The sequence below is a fragment of the Pieris napi genome, chromosome 17, assembly GCF_905475465.1.
Source record: "Pieris napi chromosome 17, ilPieNapi1.2, whole genome shotgun sequence".
Classification (NCBI taxonomy): domain Eukaryota; kingdom Metazoa; phylum Arthropoda; class Insecta; order Lepidoptera; family Pieridae; genus Pieris; species Pieris napi.
In genome coordinates, this window is record NC_062250.1 from 5,848,123 (window position 1) to 5,875,413 (window position 27,291).

Here is a 27,291-nt window from a genome sequence, read left to right on the forward strand (position 1 = left end):
CTATTCTGATTATATCGTTATATATATCGTTATTAATTAAATTATTTTAAAGAATAATACTTATCAAAATTAAAGGACAATTAAACAATAATGATAATGGGAAAATTAAACTGCCCTAAAGTTAATCGTAGGACCTAAAATGGAAACTATGTGTCACAATTCATAATTTTCGTAAAGTAAAGAAATATTTTTGCCAGAATGACGTATGTTTTAATCTTTGACGAAGGATATATATCTATATTTCAGACGTATTGCGCAAACGCTCATTATATACTTGTATGTAGTGAAACTGTTGGAAAAGTTTTCGTGAAAACCTCGAGAACCATGGGCGAGGTTCGGACGTGCGTGATCTTATTATTTGTTCTACTGCATGTTATTCATGCGCAAGTAAGTATGAATTTTTTATATAGTGTAGAAAACTAACTACTATCGTCTAAGAAGATTCTACTAGTAAATGTTTTTCATAATTTGATTCCCGGTTTTTTATTTAGTATTGTTTTTAAGTAAAAATTAGTATTTTTAATGTTACCCTTTAGTTAATTTACGTCGGGGTTGGCTGGAAGAAACTGCTCTTAGCAGCAAGACCGCTTTTTGAACTATGGATGTATTATATATATTTTCAACTTTTTGTGATTTAAATAAAGTTTTTATTATTACCACTTAAGTTCTTCTCAGGAACTTAAAGTTAATGGAATTTAGCGTAAACTGACTTTTGCCTATAAGACTTTCTATAAGTTGATATTGTTTGTATGTATGTTTGTATATGACGAATATTTTAGGCAGAAGTTTAAACAAAAACATATTCTATGTTGAGACGCATTTATAACGTGGTATGATTCCTATGATCGTTTCTGTCACCACATTCTACAAGGTTTAGGGATACTTTCTTAGAGAATATATCAAAAAATACCTTTTTCGGCGGACACAGAGAGAAACAGCATCTTGCACCAGTTCATGGTAAAAATTATATAAATTCATCTCCATGACGTGGAGGCTACGTACATGGTAAGCCTTTGGAGGCTTTGGTTTCGATTCGTCGCGATACGATGATTGTTTTGAGCTGGTAGCGACAGAAGTTTAAACACCTAGTTTCTTAATAAAAACTCAGCATATTAGAAACGTATGTGATGGAGGAATTAGAGATTTAGAAACAAATTTCTATATAAATGTAGTTGAGGATTTATTAGGTTGTATGACAACTTCTGTATATGTAAAAAATATACAGCCGTACAAATAAGCCTTTAGTGTAAAATTAACTCCTTAAATACAGCTGAAATTATACCAATATAGTTCAGGATTTATAAATCTATCCATTCGTTAGATCCTGGTTTTAAGATAAGAAACTCATTCTTCGTGCATCTGAAGTAAGATCGAGATTAACTATCTAAAATGAACAAAAAACCTTTATTATAATATTATTATGTCTGAGTAAGGAATAAGACAAATTCTACTTGCAAATTTTTAAGAATTGTATTTATTATTTAAGGTAAAACAAATACAATATAAGGTCGAAAACCACAAAACCTTTAGGGTACAAACATTTTATATTTAAAAGTAAAGTTATATGTGTACATACAATATTGTTGCTTTATAATATGCACCCTAATGACCTAGTAATCATAGGCTGCTAGGTGATAGCTAATAGCGATAGGTTTTTGTGTTATAATTTATACTTAGACAATAGACATATTAAAGGCACTGCGTTAATACGATTATTTTTACAGTCATATTTCGATTCGTTCATATGTGACTTTTTATGCGACGACGATGACAGCTACGGCTTCTGTGAAGATTGCTCATCAGAAGAATCCTCCGAATCCACATCAACCAAGAAACCTACAAGTTCCACGCCTATAACTCCTACACAAAATATATCTATAAAAATACGTAAGTAACATCGACCATACATTAAAAGTAACAGGCTTCTTTAGAACTGTTAATTCCTCTTTATCCCTTCAAGAGTGTAGGCTTCGTAAGTTATTTACTAACTTCTTACAATCATGAAGCTAAATTTTTAATACTTATGCCACTGGCACAGAGACAAGGGAACTTGAACTCAGAAAATAGAACTAGAACTATTTTTTAGATTCAATTTACACTTTCAAGGGAATCAAGTCAAGTCAAATCATTTATTCATATAGGTAACACATTGTAGACTTTTGAATGTCAAAAGAAATATACATTAAATGCCTCTAATTTTACATTTACTGTCAGTTCGCAAATCAAGGGCGTAGAACGGAAGAGAAGAACTGCCAATAAGCTCTCCGCCACTCTTTTTAATCGCCAAGTTTTTATTTTTACGCAACGTTTGTAAGGAGCTGCAACCATTACACCATGTTCCACATGACATCTTAAGTAATAAATGCTAATAAAATAAATTAAAAACAAAGAATTGTCCTCTATGAGCAGGAGGCATGGTGAAATAGGAGCATGCACTTACATTTTCGTGGAAACAACACGCAAATACATAGTGGGGGTTGATGACGTGCTGGGCTAATGCGCGCCAGGCGATGGTTACCGTAATTAACATGACTCATCACTATAAAAATTTCTAGCCATACAGACATACTATTCCTCGGAGGGTTCACAAGCTCTTAGTCTATAGTGTACGGTACCTTTGACGATTGCGCACTACCGCTAGTCAGGCACTTGGAGCGAAACAAATTAAATTAGAGAGTTCTTTATTATTCATTACCTAATTTGAGATTAGTTGATTATTATTAAGGCAACGTTATAATATTTTTGCCCATCGAAATATAGACATAATAAACAACTTCATTGTTATTAATAATTTGACATAGCTAATTGTGAAGTTCTTTGTCATCCATCTTATACTCCACTGTATTGTCTTCTTGCCAGGCGCTTGAGGCAAAATTAGTTTACGACTAGCGTGACCCACCACCGCCAAAGAAATTTGTATGAGAAAGACTTCGTCACGTGACCATTTCGATACAAACTTGTTTGGCGGTAGCGGGCCTCGCCCAGGCCATAAAATTCTCAAAATAAAAACAATATTAACTCAACAAATATCACAGACACTTTTATAATTTTACTCAAAACGTAAGCATTGTTTTTTTTTTGGAGTTTACTCCTTAAGAAACGATTTGAGTTATAAGGCCCGGTACGGAAATGAGGAGTAAAATCAAGTGTAACACGAAAAGTTGAGGCGTTATGTAGAAAGAGACAAACATATATTATATCTGTAGGATTGAACGTGTAAAAGAATGAGATGGAATACATTACACAGACTTTTCTATATTGAATTCACGTTTTGACAGCCACGTTACATAATTATTTTTAAAAAAAAGATTGTTCATTCTTATTCTTCTCTTACTATAGAGGTAACTTTGGTCACAGGAAGAAAATCCTATTAGGGCATATATGATGTAGGTATGTTTTATTACTACTACAAACATTTATATTATAAAAACATATATTCTTACCACCTTAAGTATGAAAATATGGTCGACAGCCACAGAACATTATCGCCATTTTATCGTTCGTAAGGAGTAAACTCCAACCGTGCGTCGTAGCTGACACACTCACTTTATTTTTATAAATAACATAAAGTTAAATCTCATTGTTCTGATTAATGTGTTAATGTCCAATATCACAATCATTGTTTTTAGCTTCATTAAGATGTATGAAAGAAATACAAATAGTAAAAAACATATAAAGATTCTACGTACGTCTTATGTCTACGTACCTTACGGATACTGATATAACAGAAACTACGTTTTAACTGCTTCAAAGAAACAATCACTATTATATTTGAATTTACAGCCGCATCTCAAGGAACAATATTAGACATTTTGAACTGGAACGGGCTATGGTCTGTGAGCGTGGATGCCCAGAGTAAACCATCTGCCTCTTCATCTCCCCCTGGAGAAGCTACCACAACCCCAAAGTCCACTGCTGCATCAGAAGCTACCACTGGAGCATCTACAACCGCTGCGGCGGGATGATAGATATCGAATCTGGGTGTTTAAAATTTATTATTGTATTATAATAATTATGAAAAAAGGTGCAATATTTCTTGAACAGTTAGTTAGTTATTTGGTAGGTTTTAGCTACCGTATGGTTTTAGTCATATAATTAAATAATTAAGCAACGGAGAATCGACAAAATTATCCACCTCTTTATCTCTCACTCTCTTTATCTTTCACCACTATGTGGAACCAGCTGCCCACTGAACTATTTTCGAACCAACACGTAAGACGCCGGCATTCGTGATTCCTCTGGCATTGAGAGGCTCTATCGGCGGTGGTATCACTTAACGTCAGGTGCCTCCTGCTCCCTGTTCTATAAAAAAAACAATAGTCTGATACTATTTGCTATAACCTTTATCGTAGGCGCTTTGGAAATTATCTCTCAAAAACAAATAATGCTCAAATCGAAACTAAAAATGTAAAATTAAATAATTTGTACTTATAAATGTTAACATTGACAGACATAAATCAAATATTTAAGTAAGCTCACTATATGAGTGGTGCTAAGCTAAATTTTACTGAATAATTAGGTCATACACATAAAAAGAAAATGCTGGTTTCTAAATATTATTCTTGATTTCGAAAATGAAGTTCCTAAAAGATCAAACGGACGGTGTTCTCTACACCTACCTAACGAATAATATAAAAAGCTAATACAGTAGAACCTCGTTAAGTCGAACCTCGATAAGTCAAAAACCTCCAAATCTCGAAAAAATGTTTTGTTCCCTTCCCTTAAAACACCAAAACCTCCATTACTTGAAATCTTGACCCTCTGTTAATCGAAATAATCACCGAGTCCCTCCAAGCCATTTTGGTACATATTTTCACTCTATAACTCGAAAAATTAAATAAGACCTCTGTATCTCGAACATAGGAACGTTTTATTTTACAACCTTTACAACTTGATCATTTGGAATTTATTATCTCTATTGTTCGAACAAAAATAAGTTACCGACTTTAAGAACTTGCCGACAATGTGAGTACACTATTGTTTCTTAGAAAACATTTTAGGAGTATACAATAATAAATTTATGACTCATGGAAACACGTGTTTGCTTGCTTTGTGTCAGGTGTTCAATTTTGATTCCCTTTGAAATTTAGCTAATTTAGCTAAGTTTATAAGAATAAACCTCAAACTCTTTATGTCGAATCAAAATCCGCCTAAGTCGAAATCCTCCATAAGTTGAAAACTCTATAACTCGAATTTTTTGGCGTCTCCCTTGATGTTCGACTTATAGAGGTTCTACTGTATTTACCCTATATTATAGTACTTTGTACTTCATAATTATTATAAATACCAAACAATATGGTTGTTCCAATAAGCTTATTATCTTGTAATTGTTGTCAACACTAAAGTTGTAACAATATTATATGAATTTATAAAATTAATGAATTTATTATAATTGTTACACTTAATATTTAAGTTTAATTTTAAGCAGTAACGTACGTGTTCTATTATAAGATAATACAATTGTTTTATTCATTTTATTTATATTTGTATGGTGGTGGTAATTATGCTTTAAAAATGAAAGGATAAAAAATATTATTTACCTATATTATACTAGAAATACCTCCAGATATGCATAGATAACAGAAAAACAAATGAACAGATTTTTACAAAGCTTAGACTACTAAGATAGAATATATCTTACGTAATCAAGTATCATGTCGATCTTATCCAATTCCAATGTTGGAATTGGATAAGATCGACATAATATGTATTACACTCAGACTTCTTTTTCGTGGGGAATTTACACATTACGCATGCCCTCCCGCGACGCGACTCACTTATGGTGGATTATGTGGTACTCGCTACTGTTCATGCCCATGCGCCACCAGCAATCGCCCGAGGCAGGACACGGCAACAGCGTAGCCCTGTCAGCACCCTCCCCCACCAAATACTTCTTTTATAGATATATTGTCCATAATTATAAAGAATATGATAATTATAAAGTATTTAGTATCGTTTGAATATTCCATTCATCATATTTGTATAGTACCCTAAATAGGATAAAATGTCAAACAAATGTTGCATAGGTTACAATGAAATCCTATTAATAAACAATAAATGTGATAATCTTGATCTGTCATTTTTGTATAATTCCTTTTCTGTGAAACTGTTGTAGAATACGTATAATAATATAATTTAAATAAAACGAATTAATTATAAGTATGTAATCTAATAAAATTAACTCACCGTAACTCTATCTATATTTCTTAGTAAGAAATATTTTAGATTATATTTTAATACACAATACAACAACACAAGTATCTCTTTAGATATTTGATCTGAATAATCTGCTGTTATAAGATGGACATATGTAATAGATGGTACGAAACATATTTTGAAGCGTATCTCAAGTACTGTTTTGAGAGCGTTAAATGGTTTGATAGACACATTTTTATGAAAAAATTGGAAACTAGATTTAACTAACTAGAACTAACTTGAGACTATAGATATAATAGTCATAATTATAATAAACTCTTTGATGCGATCGACTGAGAAGTTACAAACTTGAAGCTTGTACTTGGTCCAGTTTATGATAAAGACTAAGGGAGAAGTTTTACGAATTCTTAATGAGTAAGATAGGAATTGTATGGAAACTTATCACTTTAAAAGTTTAAAGTTTAATTCACCGTTTTATCGCTAGGTAAGCGAAAGAAACAATAAAAATGAAAAAAATATAGCATAGTGTGAGGTTAATTTATTTCTTTAATTCATAATTCTACAGTTAACATAAATTATTATATATAACAAAACACAATTATACTAAAGAAAAAGCCAAAAATGAAATACATATACGAAAAGGTAAACATTTACGCAAAGAAAAAACCAATAAAAATTATTTAATACTTAAACTATGTATTACCTAATTCGGCTTTGTTGTGTGATGGTCTGAAAGTGAGGGTGTGTATGTGTGGTGTGCTCATGAAGCATCAAATAATCAGCAGATTATTTAGCGCTATGGATTTTCCTACCCTTTAAAGCATATTCCGCGATAGCTCAAATTAATCGAGGTTTAAATAGTGGTCGATATATAACCGGGCCGCGCAATATAAATGCGTTTTTGTTGAAAGACATGTTGTTGAGTTTGAAAATAGAAATGAATTATACGTTCCGACTTCCTTCACATTAACGTCATCTAAAAAAGGTTAAAACAATCGTATTCTAATATCGCATGTAATGAAACATTAATTTAGTGCATGTGACTCACAATCGTTTTCACTTTTGATGTGCAGTTTGAAATTCATTAATAATTTATTATGAACGTTCTTGCACATGCCGTATAAATTTCGATAAAAACAAAATATGGAGTTGGTAAAATGTTAGTCACTTTGTTTAGTTAAACCTTCGACAAGTTATAAGCACATGATTCAATATTTAGAGACGTTTCAGGATGGTTTAAGAAAAAATAATATACAGCGGACATATAAGGCTTATTTTCGTGGTCATCAAATATAGGCAATTATTATTTTATTTATTATAATATAATCTTTACGTTTGCCCTGTCTCAAAGATTGCACGATAATATGTTCAATTATTTTTCTATTTGTGTTTGTTAGATACAGTGAAATTGTAACTACTAGTACTACTAGTCAGTCATTGTATTTTAAACGTGAGAAATGAAATGTGTGAATTTAAAGAACTTTTTTAAACCAACTTGAGTTGATTGCTGATAATGAGTGGTGGAGTGGCTATAGAAAGGCCAGAATGGAGAAGGTTGGAGGAGGCCTTTGCCATCTGGCAAACGGACACGCAAAAGTGGAAGAAAAGTACAATATACGAAAAATAAAGAAAAATACTGGCATGTCCGAATAGAGGCTATAATAAATAAATAAAATAAATGAGTGGTAAGATTGTTCGATTCTGTGTGAATTTTCATATCTTAATAATGTTAATACCGAACCTAGCACTAAGCCGTAGTCAATATTATTGTATAGAGAAGTGTTTTAAAAGTATGTACATACTATTTAATCCTTAGTCATTATAATTATATACAACTATTATTTTACTCCGTAGTGTAACAATGACATACCAACATCTCTATAAAAATCAAAAATCACCAGTCATTGTATGAAATATATAATCTTAAAATTCATTTCGTCAATTACATAAATAGAAGAATTATCTTTATATATAGGCATGCGCTTATCAGATTAGCCTGACCTTTTTATCACCTAAATTACGTATTTAAGAATTTCATAAATTCGGATAAATTATAATGATGTCATAAACGTGTTTTAGCACGCTCGAATGCACAATTTAATATAACATTTGTAAACTGGGTTTTAATTATTAAATATCAAGAATAAGTAATTTATACGTGTTCGTTTAATATGAACCACCTGGAAGGAATGTCCTAAACATCTAAATTTTCTTCTCAACATTAGATGAAATCTCGTTTTATAATTTACATTCGAAGTTTCCGAGAAACAATTTAAATTAGTTAATAAAAAGAAATTTAAAACACGACAACAAATTTTAAGCACAAACCTCGACTTAAATTGTAAAAAATATGAACGCATTGTTATATCGGCTGCCATATGGCATATTAATTGGGCCAGATTTCACCGAATCAGAACAAAACATATCGCGAGCTTTTCTCTGTTCGTGAGAAAAAAAGGTGAAGATTTATAGTCGACGATGAACTTCGAATCAACGACCGTTTGATTACTCCGGATGCCCTTCAAGAGCTTAATTAGCCTGTCTGTGTGTGTTTAACATCGATGGTGTTTATTGATACTGCAGATTTATGTGGAATCTGAAATAAAGAATTTGTAGACTAACTTTTATTTTGTTCGAAGCTTCGTCGCCTCGGGATTTTCTTCATTAGAAATCGTGTCAAGTGGTCTCTTTAAAGAGAGAATATTTTAGTTTAGATTCAATTAAATATGTCTCCATTTTTTTAATTCTTTTATATATTAGAATCAATGAACATTTTTACTTAATTGATTTAAATGGCACAATTTGTTGCTGTGATACTTTTATCAGCAAAACTGAGTAAAGTTTTGAACAGGTCAAACTTAAATTTAAAAAAATTGTTAAGTTGATAGATCCCTAGCCCAATAGAAACGTATTCTTAGGAGTAATTTGAACAGAACACGACAATGTATTCTAAGATTATCCCTCACACGACATAAGAATCTATTCCATATGAACAGGAAGGATTTTTTTTAAATTAGGAAACAGTTCGAGTAAAAGCAACCTTCCGTCATCGACGCAGACAGGAAAGTACCGTGATGAGTATTAATGAGCTGCGCCTGGCATGCGTACGCGCAACTCAGTGTTGCCGCGCATTTCAAACGGTGCAAACGCATTGTCCTTCGCGACTCGGGTCGATGACACTCGATATGCGAGCTTTCATTGATATTTTTAATTGATGAGTGAATGTTATGAGGTGAATGTTTTGTGTAATTCGTTCGACTGTGGATACAGTTTCAGTTTTATCATCTTAATTTATACTCATAGCAGTCTCTTTGTATGACAAAATTATCTTTTCGTTAATTAGTATTTAAATTTAGTAAATTAGATTAGTTATTATAGCTAATAAATAATAAAAAATATGCGGTCTTACAGTCCTACTCTGAGTCTTTTATTAAGAGTTAATGGTTATTTAAGTCATATAGTAGAAATTGGAAGGCCCTGTTTATAATTAATTTGTAATAAAAATCAGATATGCTGCCAGCATTACAAATACCACAGGGATCAATCTTTTTAAATTTATTTCAGCTTTCTATTTATCTTTGTAATAAATATAATAATTAAATGTAGGTTTAGAGTGAAAATAGTTTAATTAGTGTTATTGTAAATTAGGCCTTTAGGTTTATAATAAAAAAGAATGAAAAGCAAAAGGGCTTTAAAATAACTATTTATATTGATGTAGGCTTTTAGAAATGGTTAACGTTCGTTAAACGTGGACAAGAACTTTAATTTACGATAATAGCTAGATGTTTTAGCTATTTAAGCAAAGAAATAACTAAGGGCAGAATCCCCCATAATACATGTTTTTTAATCTTTCACAAAAAAATATTTTACGTTATATTTATAGAAAACAAAATTCGTTAACCTATTTAGAAATGATTATTAAAGAGCACTGAAAGAACTACACTTGTTTAGATACTAATTCATTCTGTAAAAGTTCAGTATAGAGTTGCACTAGATTAATTTTCGCAATTAAATGCATTAATTAACAATCGTGTGTCAAAGATGTCTTCACCGAAATATTCGGAATCAAATCAGATTTTATCTCCGATTTTATTAACCATTATTCCGTCTTATTTAATTAAATCTACATTTTTTTCAGTTATAAATTCATTATATATTCAGAATGAAATCGATTATTTTGATATGTATCGCGATTAGTTTGGTACCGGTTGCGCTAGGAAAAGGCGGGCGATATTCCAGACTGCAAACGGATCCGCTATCTAAGACAAGATGTGACTTAATATGTCTTGATGCAAGCAAGGAAACGAAGACAAAGGTAAGCATGAATAATAGACATGACCATGCAGAAACAGCTCTATATACAAGTCTACTTGGACTGACTGGTATTGCAAGAGACGATGGCAAGAGACCGGACGGTATGAGTTTGATTCCATAGGCCGTGTCCTGGTATAGGATGCAACCTGTTCAGACACGCTGGCATATAGCTGGTGCGGCTTGTGAAGCGGCTGAAAAGGCTAAAGCATGCAAATACAGGGGTCTCCGAATATGATTATGTCCTATTCGGTGTCGAGACCCTTGGTCCGTGGAATCCTAGAGCTATAAGACAGGAGACCGAAGAGCTGGCAGCTACCTCGGACAAAGAATTAATCTAGCTATTCAAAGGGGGAACGCTGCCAGTATCTTCGGAACCTTGCCTAAAGGGACTCCTTTTTATAATATATTTTGGTTATTATATAATATTTTTTAAGGTTTTTAGTTTTAGGTTCATTGTTTGTTAATCTTGAATAAACCACTATTTGCTAGAAAAATTCATCATTTTAAGTTGAAGAAACCTATATTATCTATTCAAGAGTTCTAATCTTTACAAGATTTTTGTATTTAAAAAAATGAAATACCATCAATCCCTTAGCTAGAAATATCACTTAAGGTTGAAGCAACATACATCTATTCAAAAGTTCTACAAAAAACACTGTCCTTTATATTTGTTTTGACCGTTAAAACGTAATAAGTATGATCAAGAACACTGGCCTGATAACTCGTAGATATAGAGACAGACGTGATACAAATTGAATTAAAAACCTCTACACTAATTATAGAATTAGAACGATATAAATGACAGCAGTATTGGCCTAGTGGCATAAGAGTGCGACTCTCATTCCTGAGGTCGTAGGTTCGATCCTCGGCTCTGCATTTAACATTCGCTCGAACGGCTAGGGAAAACAACGTGAGCAAACCGGCTTGCCTTAGAACCAGAATGTTGATCTATCAGGCTGAATAACAAAAAAAAGAAACAGATACAGAAATATGAGGCCATGACCTAAAAAGGTAGCGCCACTGATTTATTTATTTTTTCAAGTTCCTAATAGGAATTAGTTTGTAAAGCTTACTACTGTACTACGTTATCAGTACGTGATGAATCTATGCGGTGTCGGCCTTAAACTTTGAACATATTTGCGATATCGGCAGCTTAATACAATTAACAATAACTAATAACAAGCTATAAGTAAACTTTACTCTGACACTCGTTTTACCTCGTTCGTCGTTCTCATTCAGACACACTTATAATCCTGTAAAAATACGCATTCATTATATAGACCTAATCATCATTATTATTATGGGAAATAAATTATAAATCATAAGCAGCAGTAGCTCTTTTATTACCCACAAGTTATGTGCAAGTTAAGTGCAGTTTATATAAGTTTAAGTAACTAGTTCGTTTATTATTTTACCTAGTTCATTAAATCAAACTCAAACTCAAAGTAACTTTATTCATATAGGGAACCAAGTACACTTATGAACATCAACAGAAAATATGTTAAATTGATTCTAAATTTACTACCAGTTCGCAAGTCAAGGGCTCAGAGAGGGCAAAAAGAACTGGCAAGGAACTCTGCCAGTCTTTTTAATCACCAAGTGTTGAGTCATACAAATTGTTTGTAAGGCAGAGCAGTCAAACATATTTGAACTGGAGCAAATCAATCCCAAGGATTAAAAAAAGCTTTATTGATTAATTTACGTTACTATAAGTTCTGATATACTTAAGTATATTTATATAAGAAATACATTATTTTAACTAAAACCTATTTTGCATCCTTTTAACTGATTAAATAAAATTTCACGAATAAAATAACATTTTACGCAGCCCTTAAATGTATTTACTTTTACACTTTACCCATCCAATTAGTTCCCAAGCGCAAATTAAAGCTGTGACGTACGTAACTGATAATTAGCAAGTGGGCTTTAAATTCAAATATTACTTTGACGTAACTAGCTTTTTTTTGCTTAAAATAAATTTATCGTTATGCTGGGTAAATCTGTAAAAGCGATACCAATCTCCAATTAATGCTTCATAAACTCTCTAACGCTGGCCATAGACGGACCGCATGTTGCAGTCGAGACCGACTGGTCTAGAGCGGTCGCGTTGAAGTCGGACACGACTGCAACACGACCGCATAATGCAGTCGACTACGACTGCTTCGAGCAGTTGTGTTCGACCGCAAAATAAAACTGATGCGAGTTCATTTATAAGATGGATTTCGATGAAGAAACACTGTTTCTTGTACTACTATTACGCAACCGTAGGCGTAGAAGACACCTTAGCATGTGGATGCGTCCAATACTCATAACTCAACCAAGAGAACAGCATGGAATATTTCATACTTTGTATCCCCAAATGAAGGAAGACACTAAAAAGTTTTTCAACTACTTTAGAATGTCCGTGGTTTCATTTGATGAATTAGTTAGTATTTTATTTTATTTGAGGGAGTGGCGCGCGGTCGGCAGCGACCGCTTGTAGCTGTCCGTGTATGGTGGGTCCGGCAGCTCTAAGCAGTCGACCGCACGGCGAACTCGACCGCAGAGCGACTGCTCCGACCGCTCAGAAACTGGTCGTGCGGTCCAATTACGGTGCGGATAATTTCAAATTCAAATTCAAATTCAAAAATCATTTATTCACGTAGGTAACACAATGTACACTTGTGAAATAAATATTAATGCTTCTAATTTTACATTTACTGCCAGTTCTCAAATCAAGGGCGTAGAACGGAAGAGAAGAACTGGCAATAAACTCTCCGCCACTCTTTTTAATCGCCATGTTTTTTTTTTACACAACGTTTGTAAGGAGCTGCAACCATTACACCATGTTCCACATGACATTTTAAGTAATTAATAATAATAATAACATAAATAAAAACAAAGACTTGTCCCCTATCAGCAGGAGGCATGGTGAAATAGGAGTACGCACTTACATTCTCGTGGGAACAACACGCAAACACATAGTCGAAATAATTTTTAATTATTTTTATTAAATTTAATTTAGTATGGAAACTGCAGTCCGCCGTGCGGCGACCGCTTAGAGCAGTCGGTATCGACTGCAACATGCGGTCCGTCTATGGCCAGCGTAAGAGTCAATAATATTGAACACATAAAATAGTGTTCAAAAGACTTGTTCGGATTAACACCTGCAGTTTAGTTTCATCATCTGACGTCAAGGCAGAATACGAAATACTACTCGTTTCACCTCGACGTCCGTCGTTCCACAACTGAACGTTTCCTTAGGCAGTGGCGAAAAAACCGACAAAAGTGAACTTTGATTTAATTGTTTCGAAAAACACATTTTCCATCAATATCGGTTTATGCTACGGGGTTGCTAGAGCGTAAAATAACTAAGAAACTTTCACCAGACATAGTCATGAGTAGCAGCTAGTGATATATATTATTAGCCATTGACACCAGAATAAATTGCGTAATTGGTTGAATGTTAAACGCACAGTTACATGAGTCACTTCACATCAAAGGATCCATTATGCCTCGTTCATGTGCATAATTACCTTCTAATTATTACGTTAACGTTTAGAAATAATTAGTATTTTCTTTCCAATTAGCACATCCATAAACAAAGGTTTCTAACTTCTAACCGATGTTCCGTAAAGGTTTTTAATTACACCTCTAACATATTTATGATAGTCACGTGAACTAATTACATATCATGCTCGTTACTCTTGAACTAAGTGTGGATAGTTTTATTTGTTATCAGTAGTAGTTATATACAAACTAAAACTACTCAAAACACGAAGTGGTTAAAACCTTGGTTTGTGAAGGGCTACACCGCAGTACAAAATTAAATTCTTTATAAAGTAAATTGTATTAGATGCAAAATCGATAAAATATTAGGTCCTTACACATTAAATTCATATACAGTCAAAACCGTTTACGACGACATCGTTTAGAACAACATACCGGTTATATTGACCAAAATCATAGATCCCGGCTGAATTCTATGTATTAGGTACTTAATAACAACGTCATCTGATGTTACGACTATCGGCTTTTACGACCAAATATGAGTAGTCCCTTCGATGTCGTTACAACAGATTTTGACTGTATTTAATTAATCAAAGTATGTCGCATTGCTATCCATGCACTTTTGCCATATTATAAGTAGTTCATTGATACCTTTATTAAAAAATACATATTCGGACGGGAATTAAATAAATCTTTGAAGGCTATTAAACGTCATTTTCATATATAAGGACCTAATATATAAAACTACGAGTATGTTTCCTGTGGAGCTGCGCGATCTCTCACATAACGCAATATTTTGCTATTTTGCCTGGAACTATAATTACATAACCCTGTTTTAGTTATTGAAACTTGGATTATTTTATTTACTTCACCCCTTCAGTCAAAGTTTCTCGGTTTAATGGCAGTTTTGGTTTTGGAATTTATAAATCATGATTATGTTTGGAAGTGTGCCACAAATTCTTTCTCAATTTACTTTAAAAGTGACCTTGTTTAAAGGATTAAATAGAAATATTTATAAACTCCCTTTTGTCACTAAGCGGTATGTAACTTTATGGTATATTTGCTGGCCGACGGCGTATGACGGCGACTTTGGCAGAGGTTGGAGGAATCCTATGCCCTATCGGGTTCTAAAACTAGAGTTAAGAATGTGTATCATAATGATTTAATTGTAATATTTTAAGAAATAAAAGGCTACCATGGTATGCTTTACCTAACTGGCAGTGGATTTACAGAGCCCTTACTCTGTAACTTCCAATACTGACAGCGATTGCGATCCCAATAATGAGTTTTTGTTCCACGCGAGTTTTGTTGCAATATCATATTGGTCGTATCGCACCATGGAACTTGCGAACTTCGGGATCAGTATCGCTGCTGCTATTGGAAGTTTCCGCGGTAAGGGCACAGTTCTTGCTTTTAATTGAAATGCAAAAATCTACAATCTGATACAACCATTTCTTAATTTTATTATTTAATCTCCAGTGTCGATCAGAATGCCGGGCACGAGAACTGAAACCCGGGACCTGCCCCAAGTCAGACAGCCCAAGGTGGCAGGCTGCATGCGTGGAGGCATGTAACCAGGACTCTCAATGTGATGGTACCCAGCGATGCTGCAAGTTGGGCTGCAGCTCATCTTGTAATGAACCGGTTGACTTGCATACAATACCAGGTAAAATGTAAATACAAAAAATTTAAATCAGTTGGTTGTAGTAGCGAAAAACGCTTTATAATTTATTAAGTACACAAGTCTACACGCTATTACAATAGTTGTGTTTAGCTTGTGATTCGCAAGCGGGAGGTCGTGTGTTCGAAATTGGGTTGTGCTGCAATGAGTTTTCCAAAGAAATAAATGTGCATGACGTAGGCAGAAATGTGCCCCTACATTTGCATCTGCACATTTCTGCCTACTATTGAGGATTGCAGATCTTTATTAAATTGTTTACATTTAAACTACAGTCAATGCAAATAAATTTTTTGTGTTAATTTCACACTATGAACATCCATAACACCTCATTTTGGTATAGAACAGATATATTATGTATTATTGAACACTTTCGGCTTTACAACAAGAAATAAAGTTATAATAGAGTGTGTTGCCATGGTTACGATGTAATATCCATTTAAACAAATACCCTACCTTTAGCCCACGTTTTATAGTCGGAGCGCTCTTGTCTAACAAGTACTTAATACGAGAAATATACCTTCATTGGTAGATGTAAACGTCATTTAGAAATTGCGTTTAAAAAATAATATACTTATTACGAAAATAGAATTTGCTTGTTTTGCCATTTAACAATATGAACATCAATGAGAGCGAAACGAATTAACTACATTGTACGTATTATAGGCTTTTTACTTGAGTTTCACCTTTCAAGAAATCGTGAGAACTACCTCTATATATGAGATACAGGAAAGATAAATAACAAAGATATTGTTTAAATATTATTTGAAAAGAACAATATATAATTTCTCAGGTTTTTCTAAAAAGTTAATATTTTTAGGTCTTCCTGCACTCCCAACAATGGAAGAAGCGAAAGAAAGACGACGCTCTATTCTAGTGAAATGGTCAGATGGTGTTGGTGACTCTGCTAGAGCGGTCCCGGGTAGAGTTCTCTACCTTCTAGAAGAACAGCATCACTTAGGGCCGAAGTATGAAGAAGCCAGGCTGGGCGACTGGAACTTGATTGCGAGAACTAATAAGTACGTACTTAATTATTAATGCTATCTCATATATATTATCATTGAGTATTATGACAATGAATAAAAATATAAAGACTCGACTCAATTTCATAATGTTCGGATCTTATCACATAGTTGAAAAATTTTATATTTAAACTGACCCGGCAAACGTTGTTTTGCCATGTATATTATTTTTAGGAAACATTTTTTTAGTTCAATAAACATTACTATAATAAAAAATATGGGTCGATTGTAGAGGGGTGAAAATTAGGGGTTGTATGTATTTTTGTATGCTGTCATACAAAAATAAAATCAATTTTTTTTCTAAAAAATAAAAAATAAAATTTTGGAGTGGACGCTCCATGTCACTTAGGGGTTTGAAATATAGATAGTAGCCGATTCTCAGACTATATGCATAAAAATATTCATAAGAATCGGTCAAGCCGTTTCGGAGGAGTATGGGAACGAACATTGTGACACGAGAATTTTATATACGTATATATAGAGATATAGGCTAAGTTCAGATGACCGCGCGTAGCCGCGCGTCGCCGCGCGGTTGGAGCATTCACATGACGGTATATGTACGCGCGGCAGCGTGGCTTCAACATTGATTGACAATGGACGTGGAGGAGGTAATTTGCTTATGGATTTTATATAGAAGACTTCTCAGTCGTCGCAGAAGAAGACAAAGACGATACTGGGTGCATCCAATTTAAAGTGACAGACTTTCATCCAGCCTGTTTGTCACTTTGTATCCCGACTTGAGGTTACACGAAGATAAATTTTTTAACCATCTTTTTATTATTTTATTTGAATAATCTTTAGAATTGAGATTCCAAATTGCATCTCTTTTCTCGATTTCGTCGATAAGCAAATCGAAAGGCACAATTTCATCTTCGGTACTCATTTTTCATCGATCTATGTGTCTTTCCGTCTCAAGCCGCGCGGAACTACGAACCGCAGTCATCTGAACTTAGCCATAATTTATTTATATAAAAGTCATGTCTCTTGTCATGACAGCGAAAATCCGATTTAACAGAAAGAGACGAAAGAACACTCTAGATAAAAGATAGCAATAATGATTTAGTTTCTACGAATAAGGGGTTAAGGCTTAACATGATTACAAACTAGAAAGACTTTTTTTATCGTGGGAAAATGCGTTACGCAATCAGCCGTTGAATCGCAATCATGAGGGTTGCGATATCAGCGGTATTTAATAGAACTAAATACAATTATGAAATTGTCTACACAAAGACGTGAGGATTCGAAGTTAGGCAAACGATAAAAAGTCACCTAAGTCTCGGGTGACCAGCGACGGTCCTTCATAACAATAGCGACAGCGATTACACTCCCGACTCGATTGACATTGTCGACAAGGTTGCGACTTGCGACAACAGCGCTGAAGATACTAAGCGAACTAGATCGAAATTGTGAACAAACACGTCGGAATCGGTATTAGCGGGATGCTATAAGAAGAGTATCGTATTCCAACACGTATGTTGATTGTTGAGTCTTGAAAATTATCGAAGCGTTTTGCGGCTTTATGTATTAACTATTACAGTACCTACAGTGGTAATTACATAAATGCATTTCTGTTTAATTTCATAAGTATTATTACGATTTAATTAATCTTATTAGCTTTTATGTTTTAATGTTTGTAAGGCTTAATTTATAAACGTGCTTTATATAGGAACACAAACGATGAAGTTTTTAGTGTATGCGCAAACATAGAACTTGTCCGTACCATCAAGCAGAGGAAAGTCTCATATCTTGGCCACATTCTCCGTAACCAGCAGTATCGACTTTGCAAACCATAAAGAACGCATCTTTGGTTGGAAAGGTGCAAAATGTCTTGGCTACGGAGCATCTAAGAGTGGACAGTGGTCAAGTCAGAGGAACTGTTTGGCTAAAAAGATTGGCAATTAATAAGGATAGATTTCGGAGATCGACTGATGTAATTGAGACACTTAGCAAGAATAGAAGGAACACTAAATAAATAGCATTTTTTCCCAAGCGTTTATGGACAGTCATTTACACAATACAAAGATGATTTCATATTTTTTATCCGTATGAAAATCAATGAGCGTATTCAAGCGTATAACAAACTATGTACACGCAACAATGTCGAGTAAATAAATACACACTTAAGGGGGCATTACCCAGCGCTAAAATGGAATATAATGCTACCTACGTCCCTGAGATTCTTGATTTCGTATGACATGGCTTTTGTATGACAAAAATTTGATGTTATGTTTGTGCAGTGTTACTTGTAGCTTTAGCGTACGATTATTATCCCAAAAGACGTAGGTTCCCCGGCTGTGTATCAATGCACTTTCTGACTATGTGCGCATTTCATATTCGCTCGAACCTTGGAGGAAAACATCGTAAGGAAACCGGCTAAAAAAACTAAATTCGTTTAATTGAACTGTTTATTTCGTGTTCAAGACGTACTTTTCTTACATGGAATAAGATTTATTTATTAATTAAGGACTTAACCAGTCACAATTTCAAGAGACCTTTATGTAGAATATAAATATTAGCCTCTTATGTATATGATAAAATTATTATACTTCGCTCTCGACTTATTATGCAACCAGTGTATCAGTTTCGCATGATCGAGTGCATTATACATATTTAAATACGTTACAATCATATCATCTGTTAGCTTCGATAATTAAATGGTCACATATAAAAGTTGCAACATAGTTTTTGTATGGTTACTATTTATTAATAAATAATCATTACGAATAAGTTACTACTTTAACAAAAAACACTTTTATTTGTGTTTGTTGTTTTTTAGTGTCCATATTAAGACAATTCATGGAAACGATATACATTCAATAGAGGTGTAAAAGAAATCGCGCGCACAAGTTCTTAAGCTGGGTCCACATTTGTAGCATCTTGAGGTATCACGATCAGTCGTATCGTATCTGGTATTTGTATATATGGACGCTCATTTTGTCCATGTCGTATTTTTAAGGCGTATCTTGTAAAAAACACGTACATACTTATCAAATGCTGTATCATGTCAGTGTATCGGCTTTAACTTTACAAATATAGACGCTTTACTTTTCTTTCGATGTATCTTTTCCTGATGCGCGTGTCTTTCAGTGCACCTTTACTTACTGCACTACATTTAGCTCAACAATGTTTATTTCACTGAATTCACATCCAAACTTGTTCGATACGATTTGTATCCTCTTTGATGATCGCGAAAAAACCGACACAGGATGGTTCGCGGTGTATCATGTATCGCATCGCGATACAGTATCGTGATACAGTATCAAAATACGTCCATACCATCGATATTGATACGCGTATCGGATACGAGGTGTATCAAGATACGCGCTTAGTGTGGATCGGGCCGTATCAGATACGGCATGTATCATTAACGGGTATCATTTTGCGTCCAATCGATCATGATACGCGCCAAAGCCACGCAACGGAGATACGATACACCGAAATGCTACAAATGTAGACCCAGCTTAATATAACAACAGATTTAATTCATCTTATGAGGCTCGTTTTTTGCGATCGCCTTTATTAATAGCACTGATTTATCGGAATCTTTTTATATACAAGGCTTGTAAAGACATAAATAATACTCGTAAAGTATCAGACTGCATGGTTCCGGCATAGACTTGAATCGGTGAACCCGGAATATTTGTTTTTTCGATCTCTTTTGTTTACGAAGATAAACATCAATTTACGACGCATTTATAGATTACTATTCGGTCACGTTTTTATTTGTAAATACGACCAGAAGTTTATATTACAATAAAGTACATATATATGTAATAAAATAAATCTGGCCCGTCCCGGCTTCGCATGGGTGGACATTTTTTTTTTAATTTTTATAGACATTGATATTTGATATGTTCGTTAATATTGAGGATTTTTTTTTGTTCTATTATCAATTATCGCAACGCAAGCGATGAAAGATATTTTATAGGCATTTTTTTACACCTGTTACCCAAGGTACCCAATTATTGTAGTTTTAGAAGGGTTCCTTTCTTTTATTGTAATTAAAAAAAGCCTATTTAAATGTAGCATTCAAATAGTGAAAGAATGTTTAACATCGGTTCAGTACTTTTTGAACCAATTTGTTACACACATACTTATAACAAATCTTTACTATTTATAATATTAGTATAGATTTTATAAACTAAACTTTAATAACTAAATTTTATGCACACGTTTTATTAATCATTACAATATTGTATTTAAAGAAAGAGCTTAGTGTATGTGAACACAATTGATTTTTAATCACTTTAATTGCTTTCTATTTTCCGCGTTGCGTGAAAACATTTTTACGTTACAACGCAATTGCATAATACCAAATCGATGTGGTCACGATTACTTAAATTAATTCTGTCTATAAATTCCTGGTAAGACGTATCGAGGCATCGCGCCTATTTCGATCAATTGACTGTCAATCAAACGTTTTGAAGAATAAATTTGTTTCTCGGTAACTTTTACTTTTTTATCATTAATCTTTTCCAGATCATAAGTCAAAAGATTAATAATTTAGTTTAATATAATTTTAATCGAATACGTTATTAATTAGCTAGGATCTATTAATTAAAAAAATATTTATTTATTTTGGTAACACCAGGTACTCTAGCGGCATTTATTCACTCGATTTAGTTAATAGTATGTTATGCGAATAATGAGTAAACTTGTAGGTAGGTAAAATATGTAAGCGTGAAATAATTTTTGGAAAAAACTAAGTTTTGCAGATGCAGTAAAAATCTCATGTTTTTTCAAATTCAAAAATCATTTATTCACGTAGGTAACACAATGTACACTTGTGATTCGTCATTAAAGAAATACATATTAATGCTTCTAATTTTACATTTACTGCCAGTTCTCAAATCAAGGGCGTAGAACGGAAGAGAAGAACTGGCAATAAAACTTTAGAACAAAATAATGAAAACTCTAGCATATAACGTTACTCACGTTAGGGGAAATAAATCCCTGCGGAAAACAGGCAGTAGAGTAACGGAAGACAAATGGCACTTATCATTTATAATAGCTCTTTCCAAAAAACACTCAATCACACTTAGTATACACAGATTTACAGAAGCAATTCATCTTATCTTAAGGCACTCAAACTTTAGGTAATCAAAAATATTGGGTGGGGTTTTCTAAGGAACTATGATCTTGCAAGAAGAAGCTCCTAATGTATGACAATATAGAGTGATGCGGAAAATAAAAAAAATATTCCTTACTCATAATAACTGTACATATATTCTTACAATTGAATTCTAAAGTTGGTTTATGAAAGAAAAATTAAAAGACATTTTTATATTATACTCTTTTATTTATACTTTCTAAGCTACACTATGACTATGTGGTAAAACAACTCAATGATGAATTCGGACTCGAGAACCGCAATTTGAAATTTTAACAAAATACTCCTTCCACAGAACAAAGGTATCACTAAAAAATCTATTGAAACCGGGTCGCTGGTATCGGTTTCGAGTGGCTGCAGTCAGTGCTTCTGGAACCAGAGGGTTTTCGGAGCCAAGCGCGTCCTTTACACCACGAAAGGGACCAAGACCACCGCCTCCTCCGAAAAAATTAAAAGTACGACCCGTTCGATCCCAAAATGGTAAGTGATTTACACGGATATTGTGGCTACACATACATTTAATACATACATATCACTGCGACGGCGTCATTTACTGAAACGCGCTAATGTAGGTATTCTGCTAAAGATCTATAAATTATCTACCTTCAGCGCCTTCGGGCCGCGCCAGTCAGCGTTTAAGTGGGGAACTATTCTTAACAAATATTTTTTTGTATTGACCTCCTAAATTTAATCATTTCTCCATTATAGCAATCTATACGACCATAGTAAATATCTGTGATGCGCTTGTAATAGCTCGCATTTAATTTCTTGATGTAAGGAGTTCCATTCTTTCGCTTAATGAGTATGGCATTTAGGTTAAACGACAAAATGGTGATTTTTTCATAAAGTAAATGCTGTTTTAGGCACAGTCACGGTAAAGTTGGAATGGAAGGAACCTCGTTCAGATTTACCGGTGATGAAATATAAAGTGTTCTGGAGTCGACGGGTGCGAGGCTTGGGTGGCGAGCTGGATTCAGTGCTTGTTAATCATCAGACTGTACCAAAGGTATTAAATGTATTAGTATTTGGCTAGATTATTGTGTATAGGACATAACAATTATCATTTACGACTATGATGTATATGTCACCGTTAAATTGTAAACACCGTTAGATTGTAATCTATCGCGCGAGATTATAAACTGTCGAAAGATTGTGAACCTCAACGAACTGCTTACAATTTAACGTATTATTATTCGGTAGTTATATGAAATTGTTGGGAAGTAAAATTAATCTGTAATTGACCAAAGAAGTTTGAATGATAACTAAGTTAGTGTAGTACAATCTACCGAATAATAATACGTTAAATTGTAAGCAGTAAGCTGAGGTTCACAATCTTTCGACAGTTTATAATCTCGCGAGATAGATTACAATCTAACGGTGTTTACAATTTTACGTTAACATATATACCTATAAAGTTGTAAAGTTATAATGTTAACGTTTTCTTAATTTTTGTTGTCCCATGGCAAGTGAAAAAATTATTTTAACACGATTTAAGACAATTCGATATTTTATACAGAAAAATGATTTTACAGTGCCTTTACAAATGCAGTTTTTACATTCATATTGCGAAAAATTAACATCTTACTGTGAACATATTTTCATATTAGTTAAGGGCTCTTTCACTCGTCAAAGTAGGCTAATTAGCGGCTTAAGTGCACATTCCGTGAAAAGTTACAATACCGTTTCATTGTTCAAGTAGTGTTAATTAAGTAATAACAAGAATACAAAAGTAAGCACTTTCTTTTATTTTTCTGCTTTATTTTTTGGTCTACGCATTTAAATGACCTTTAAATGACCACGGATTTATAACATTACTAGCTGATCCGGCAAACGTCGTTTCGCCATGTATATCATTTATAATAAAAAAATAGGGTTGATCGTAGAGGGCTGAAAGTTAGGGGTTGTATGTATTTTTTAATGCTGTATCATAAAAAAATAGAAATTAAAAATTTTGTCTAAAAAATAAAAATAAAAATTTAGGGGTGGACTACCCTTAACATCTGGCGGGCTGATTTGTGAATCTAAACCATTCCCAGATCCCCTTGAAGACACACACAAAATTTCATCATAATTGGTCCAGTCGTTTAGGAGGAGTTCAGTCACATACACACGCACACAAGAAATATATATATTAAGATTTACATATCTCGACCTTCCCAGCCATCGTGGTCAGCTACTTGAAATATTTGTATCGTACACTTATAAAAAAGTCGAAGAAGAAATCCATAAGTTCCACGAAGATCTTAAGAATAATAATAATAATGAAACAATATTGCTGAAATTAGTGGTGTTAGTCGTAATCTAGTCTCCGGTAGGCCGTAAAGGTTTTAAAAAGGAGAATTACGTCATTATCGATTTAACGGTCGAAATAACTGATTAACTTACTTATAATACTTATTTACAGGAACAAAATTATGTAGAAATAAATGATCTACAGCCCAACTCGTTGTACTTTTTCCAAGTTCAAACAATAAGCTTATTTGGATTGGGAAAACTCCGCAGTGAAAAGGCTGTTATTTTCTATAACACTACTAGTGGCGCAGGTGGTGAGTCCAATTTATGTACCTGCAAGATAAAATATAGGTTAACAACGGCTATTTAAGCTTTATAGATAAATAGTAATGAGTTCATAAAGTTTATATATTTGTATTATTAACTATAATACATATTTATAGTAAAGAAATATTTTTAGAAACAAATATTCTTAATTTTTGTCTTTTATATTTTAGTTTCTCAACCAAGGGATTAATATCATGATGTATTTTGGGGCGTGATGTATAGGTATTAAACGTGACCCACTAACGCCTAACAAATTTGTTTGGCAATGGTCACGTGACCTAATGTTTTCTACGTGTTTTCTGTGTTTATGTTACAATGTTATTCCAAAATTGTTTTACTTGTGGAAATACATTACACATGGTGTGACTGCTTAGTGTTTTTTGGGACTCACTACTATGAATACTGTGTGTAAAAAGAAGTTGAGATGCCGCAACACGGGGTCTAATCCGCCCAGTACGCGTAACGCGATACAAAATTTACGTATGCCCCTTCACAGAAGTAAATATATTAATTAGTGAAACTTTTTATCTCATTCTAGAAAGACCACCGGAGTCACTACAAAAACGAAAAGACAATAAGAAAATTACAGGTGTGAGATTAAACAGGTTTCTATGGGAAGACCATAGAGTAAAAGCGAGAATTGCATGGCAACCCGTAGGCGCAGCAAAGGATAAACAACCGAAAAGGTAGTATATTACACACAGATTTTTTTTGCAGCTATCTATATATGCAATATAGTTTTTTTGGGTTCTTAAATATAATTGTAGTTTTTGGAGAATTAACATTACGATTTCAACGAGACACTTACCAAGCGGCTTGATCCCTTGGCGTTGCGTAGAGATGTGGGGTCTCCCTGTTTCTTCTACCGTATTTAATTGGAGAACGTTCAGAGAAGTTGTTCGGATTAATAACTGCAGCTGAGTTTCATCATCGGACGTCACGCATATCACCTCGACGTCCGTTGTTCCTCAACTAAGCGTTATTTAAGACAGTTTTTAGGCTTAGAAGAAACTTTAGAAGAAAACAGCGTACCAATTCTTAAAAGGCACACGCGGCAACGAATTTGCCAGTGCATTGAGTGTCCATGGGCGGTGGCACCTTATGTTATATAACATAAAGTGTTCACAGGGGATCATAAAAAAAAAATACTTCATTACAAAATTTTGGTATTTAAATTGAGTGAAGTTTATGAGTAGTTATTATTGAATTTTAATTAAATTATAAAACTAGTGTTCTGGCACTCTTAGTTATTTGTAATTGACACGAGAATGATAATAAAAATGTGACTTCCCAATGCCTCTTATATATGTTAACGTAAAATTGTAAACACTGTTAGATTGTAATCTATCTCGCGAAATTATAAACTGTCGAAAGATTGTGAACCTCAGCGTACTGCTTACAATTTAACGTATTATTATTCGGTAGATTGTACTACACTAACTTAGTTATCATTCAAACTTCTTTGGTCAATTACAGATTAATTTTACTTTCCAACAATTTCATATAAATACCGAATAATAATACGTTAAATTGTAAGCAGTTCGTTGAGGTTCACAATCTTTCGACAGTTTATAATCTCGCGAGATAGATTACAATCTAACGGTGTTTACAATTTTACGGTGACATATATATTTCAAAACTAGATTAAACCCATTCAGCCGGTAAGCGAAGCTTACACTTGATTTGATAGACTTTACCAGTGTCAACTTTTTCAGATTTTATGTACATTGGAGGACATTCAAGTGCCACCATCCAATAAAGGAAGTTAAAAATCTTTCGGCGATCACTGCGGTAAGACTTTTCAGTATGATAGTGATTAACTTGTAGAACAAATGATTATTGCCTCAATAAATATATGACTGGAGATCCTGGGATCGATTACCAACTAAACAGTACTTGGTTTGGGTTGGTAGGGTTTACTTGGATGACTTGGACTGGTCAGGGTTCTTAGGGTTCCACAAATACATAAGATTAATTGGCTTTTTCTAGGCAATGCTGACCTTACTCCTTCAGCGTTTTTTACCAATGCCTCCACTTCCCACCCCAAAAGATAGACACTATGAATCGTTATAAAACCTGAATAAAAATGTGTGCGTGTACTAGGTGTACACACGTAAGAAGTGAAACTTCTTTATGACCTTATTTTTCGAAAAATGATCTACTATATGCAACTTTACAGAAATTGGTTAAATAAAGTTAAATTAGATAAAGTTTAACAAAAGGTTTTTATTATCATAGACATGAATACAAATACAATTATTTCATTTTAACTTATTACTGTACTACTATGTAGTACTAAGATTATTACAGAATTTCATTAATTGTAATAGAATTATTACTATCATTGTTATCGTTATTATATATTTTTGTTACTAATGGCTTCGAATCTCTTCGGATCAACCGTGGTAGGGACAAGAAAAAGATGGCGCGTAACCGAAAAATATGACAAATGTGTGTAAATTTTTTCCCAACGCCGATAAATTAGTTTGACTTCAAAAAGCAACATGGCGCGTAACCTGCTACAACATTTCTCCCATACGTCGATAAAGAAGTTTCACTTCAAAAATAAATTCATATTTATTGTTTTCAGCAAACATCGTTCGAGTTGTACGAATTGGATTATCACTGCAGCTACAAAGTGAATGTCAACGCTTCGGGGGACACACTCACACCGGATTCAGAATATATTCTTACAGTACCAAGTTGTGAATATTTTCAACGAAAAATTAATGCAACCATTCATTGTAAAACTTGATGAAACTTAATAATTTAGTTTAATTACTCAATGTATTGTTACTTTGTTAAGTACACTTCGAAGCACCGTGTTATTTGCGTAGATTTTTTTAATTTAATGAATGATAAATCTACATAATAACCTGTTAGCTATACAGCAGACTCCTTAGTATTAAATTCGACATTATTATAATTTATTTATCATTTAAATAAAACTCTATAAAAATCAA

The 27,291-nt window shown here is 33.6% G+C and overlaps 2 protein-coding genes across 2 annotated transcripts; both read left to right on the forward strand.

The window, feature by feature from the left end:
* The first annotated feature begins 241 nt into the window (after window positions 1-241).
* Window positions 242-4,280, forward strand: LOC125057853. The gene is made up of 3 exons (XM_047661772.1): window positions 242-387; window positions 1,725-1,887; window positions 3,784-4,280. The coding sequence occupies exons 1-3, from the start codon at window positions 325-327 to the stop codon at window positions 3,963-3,965; spliced, it is 408 nt and encodes a 135-aa protein (XP_047517728.1). The 5' UTR covers window positions 242-324; the 3' UTR covers window positions 3,966-4,280.
* A 4,983-nt stretch (window positions 4,281-9,263) lies between these two features.
* Window positions 9,264-27,291, forward strand: LOC125058002 (anosmin-1). The gene is made up of 10 exons (XM_047661993.1): window positions 9,264-9,388; window positions 10,295-10,471; window positions 15,439-15,625; window positions 16,458-16,656; window positions 22,065-22,249; window positions 22,633-22,775; window positions 24,174-24,315; window positions 24,867-25,014; window positions 26,044-26,119; window positions 26,919-27,291. Exons 2-10 carry the CDS (start codon window positions 10,319-10,321, stop codon window positions 27,081-27,083), a joined length of 1,398 nt encoding a protein of 465 aa, XP_047517949.1. The 5' UTR covers window positions 9,264-9,388; window positions 10,295-10,318; the 3' UTR covers window positions 27,084-27,291.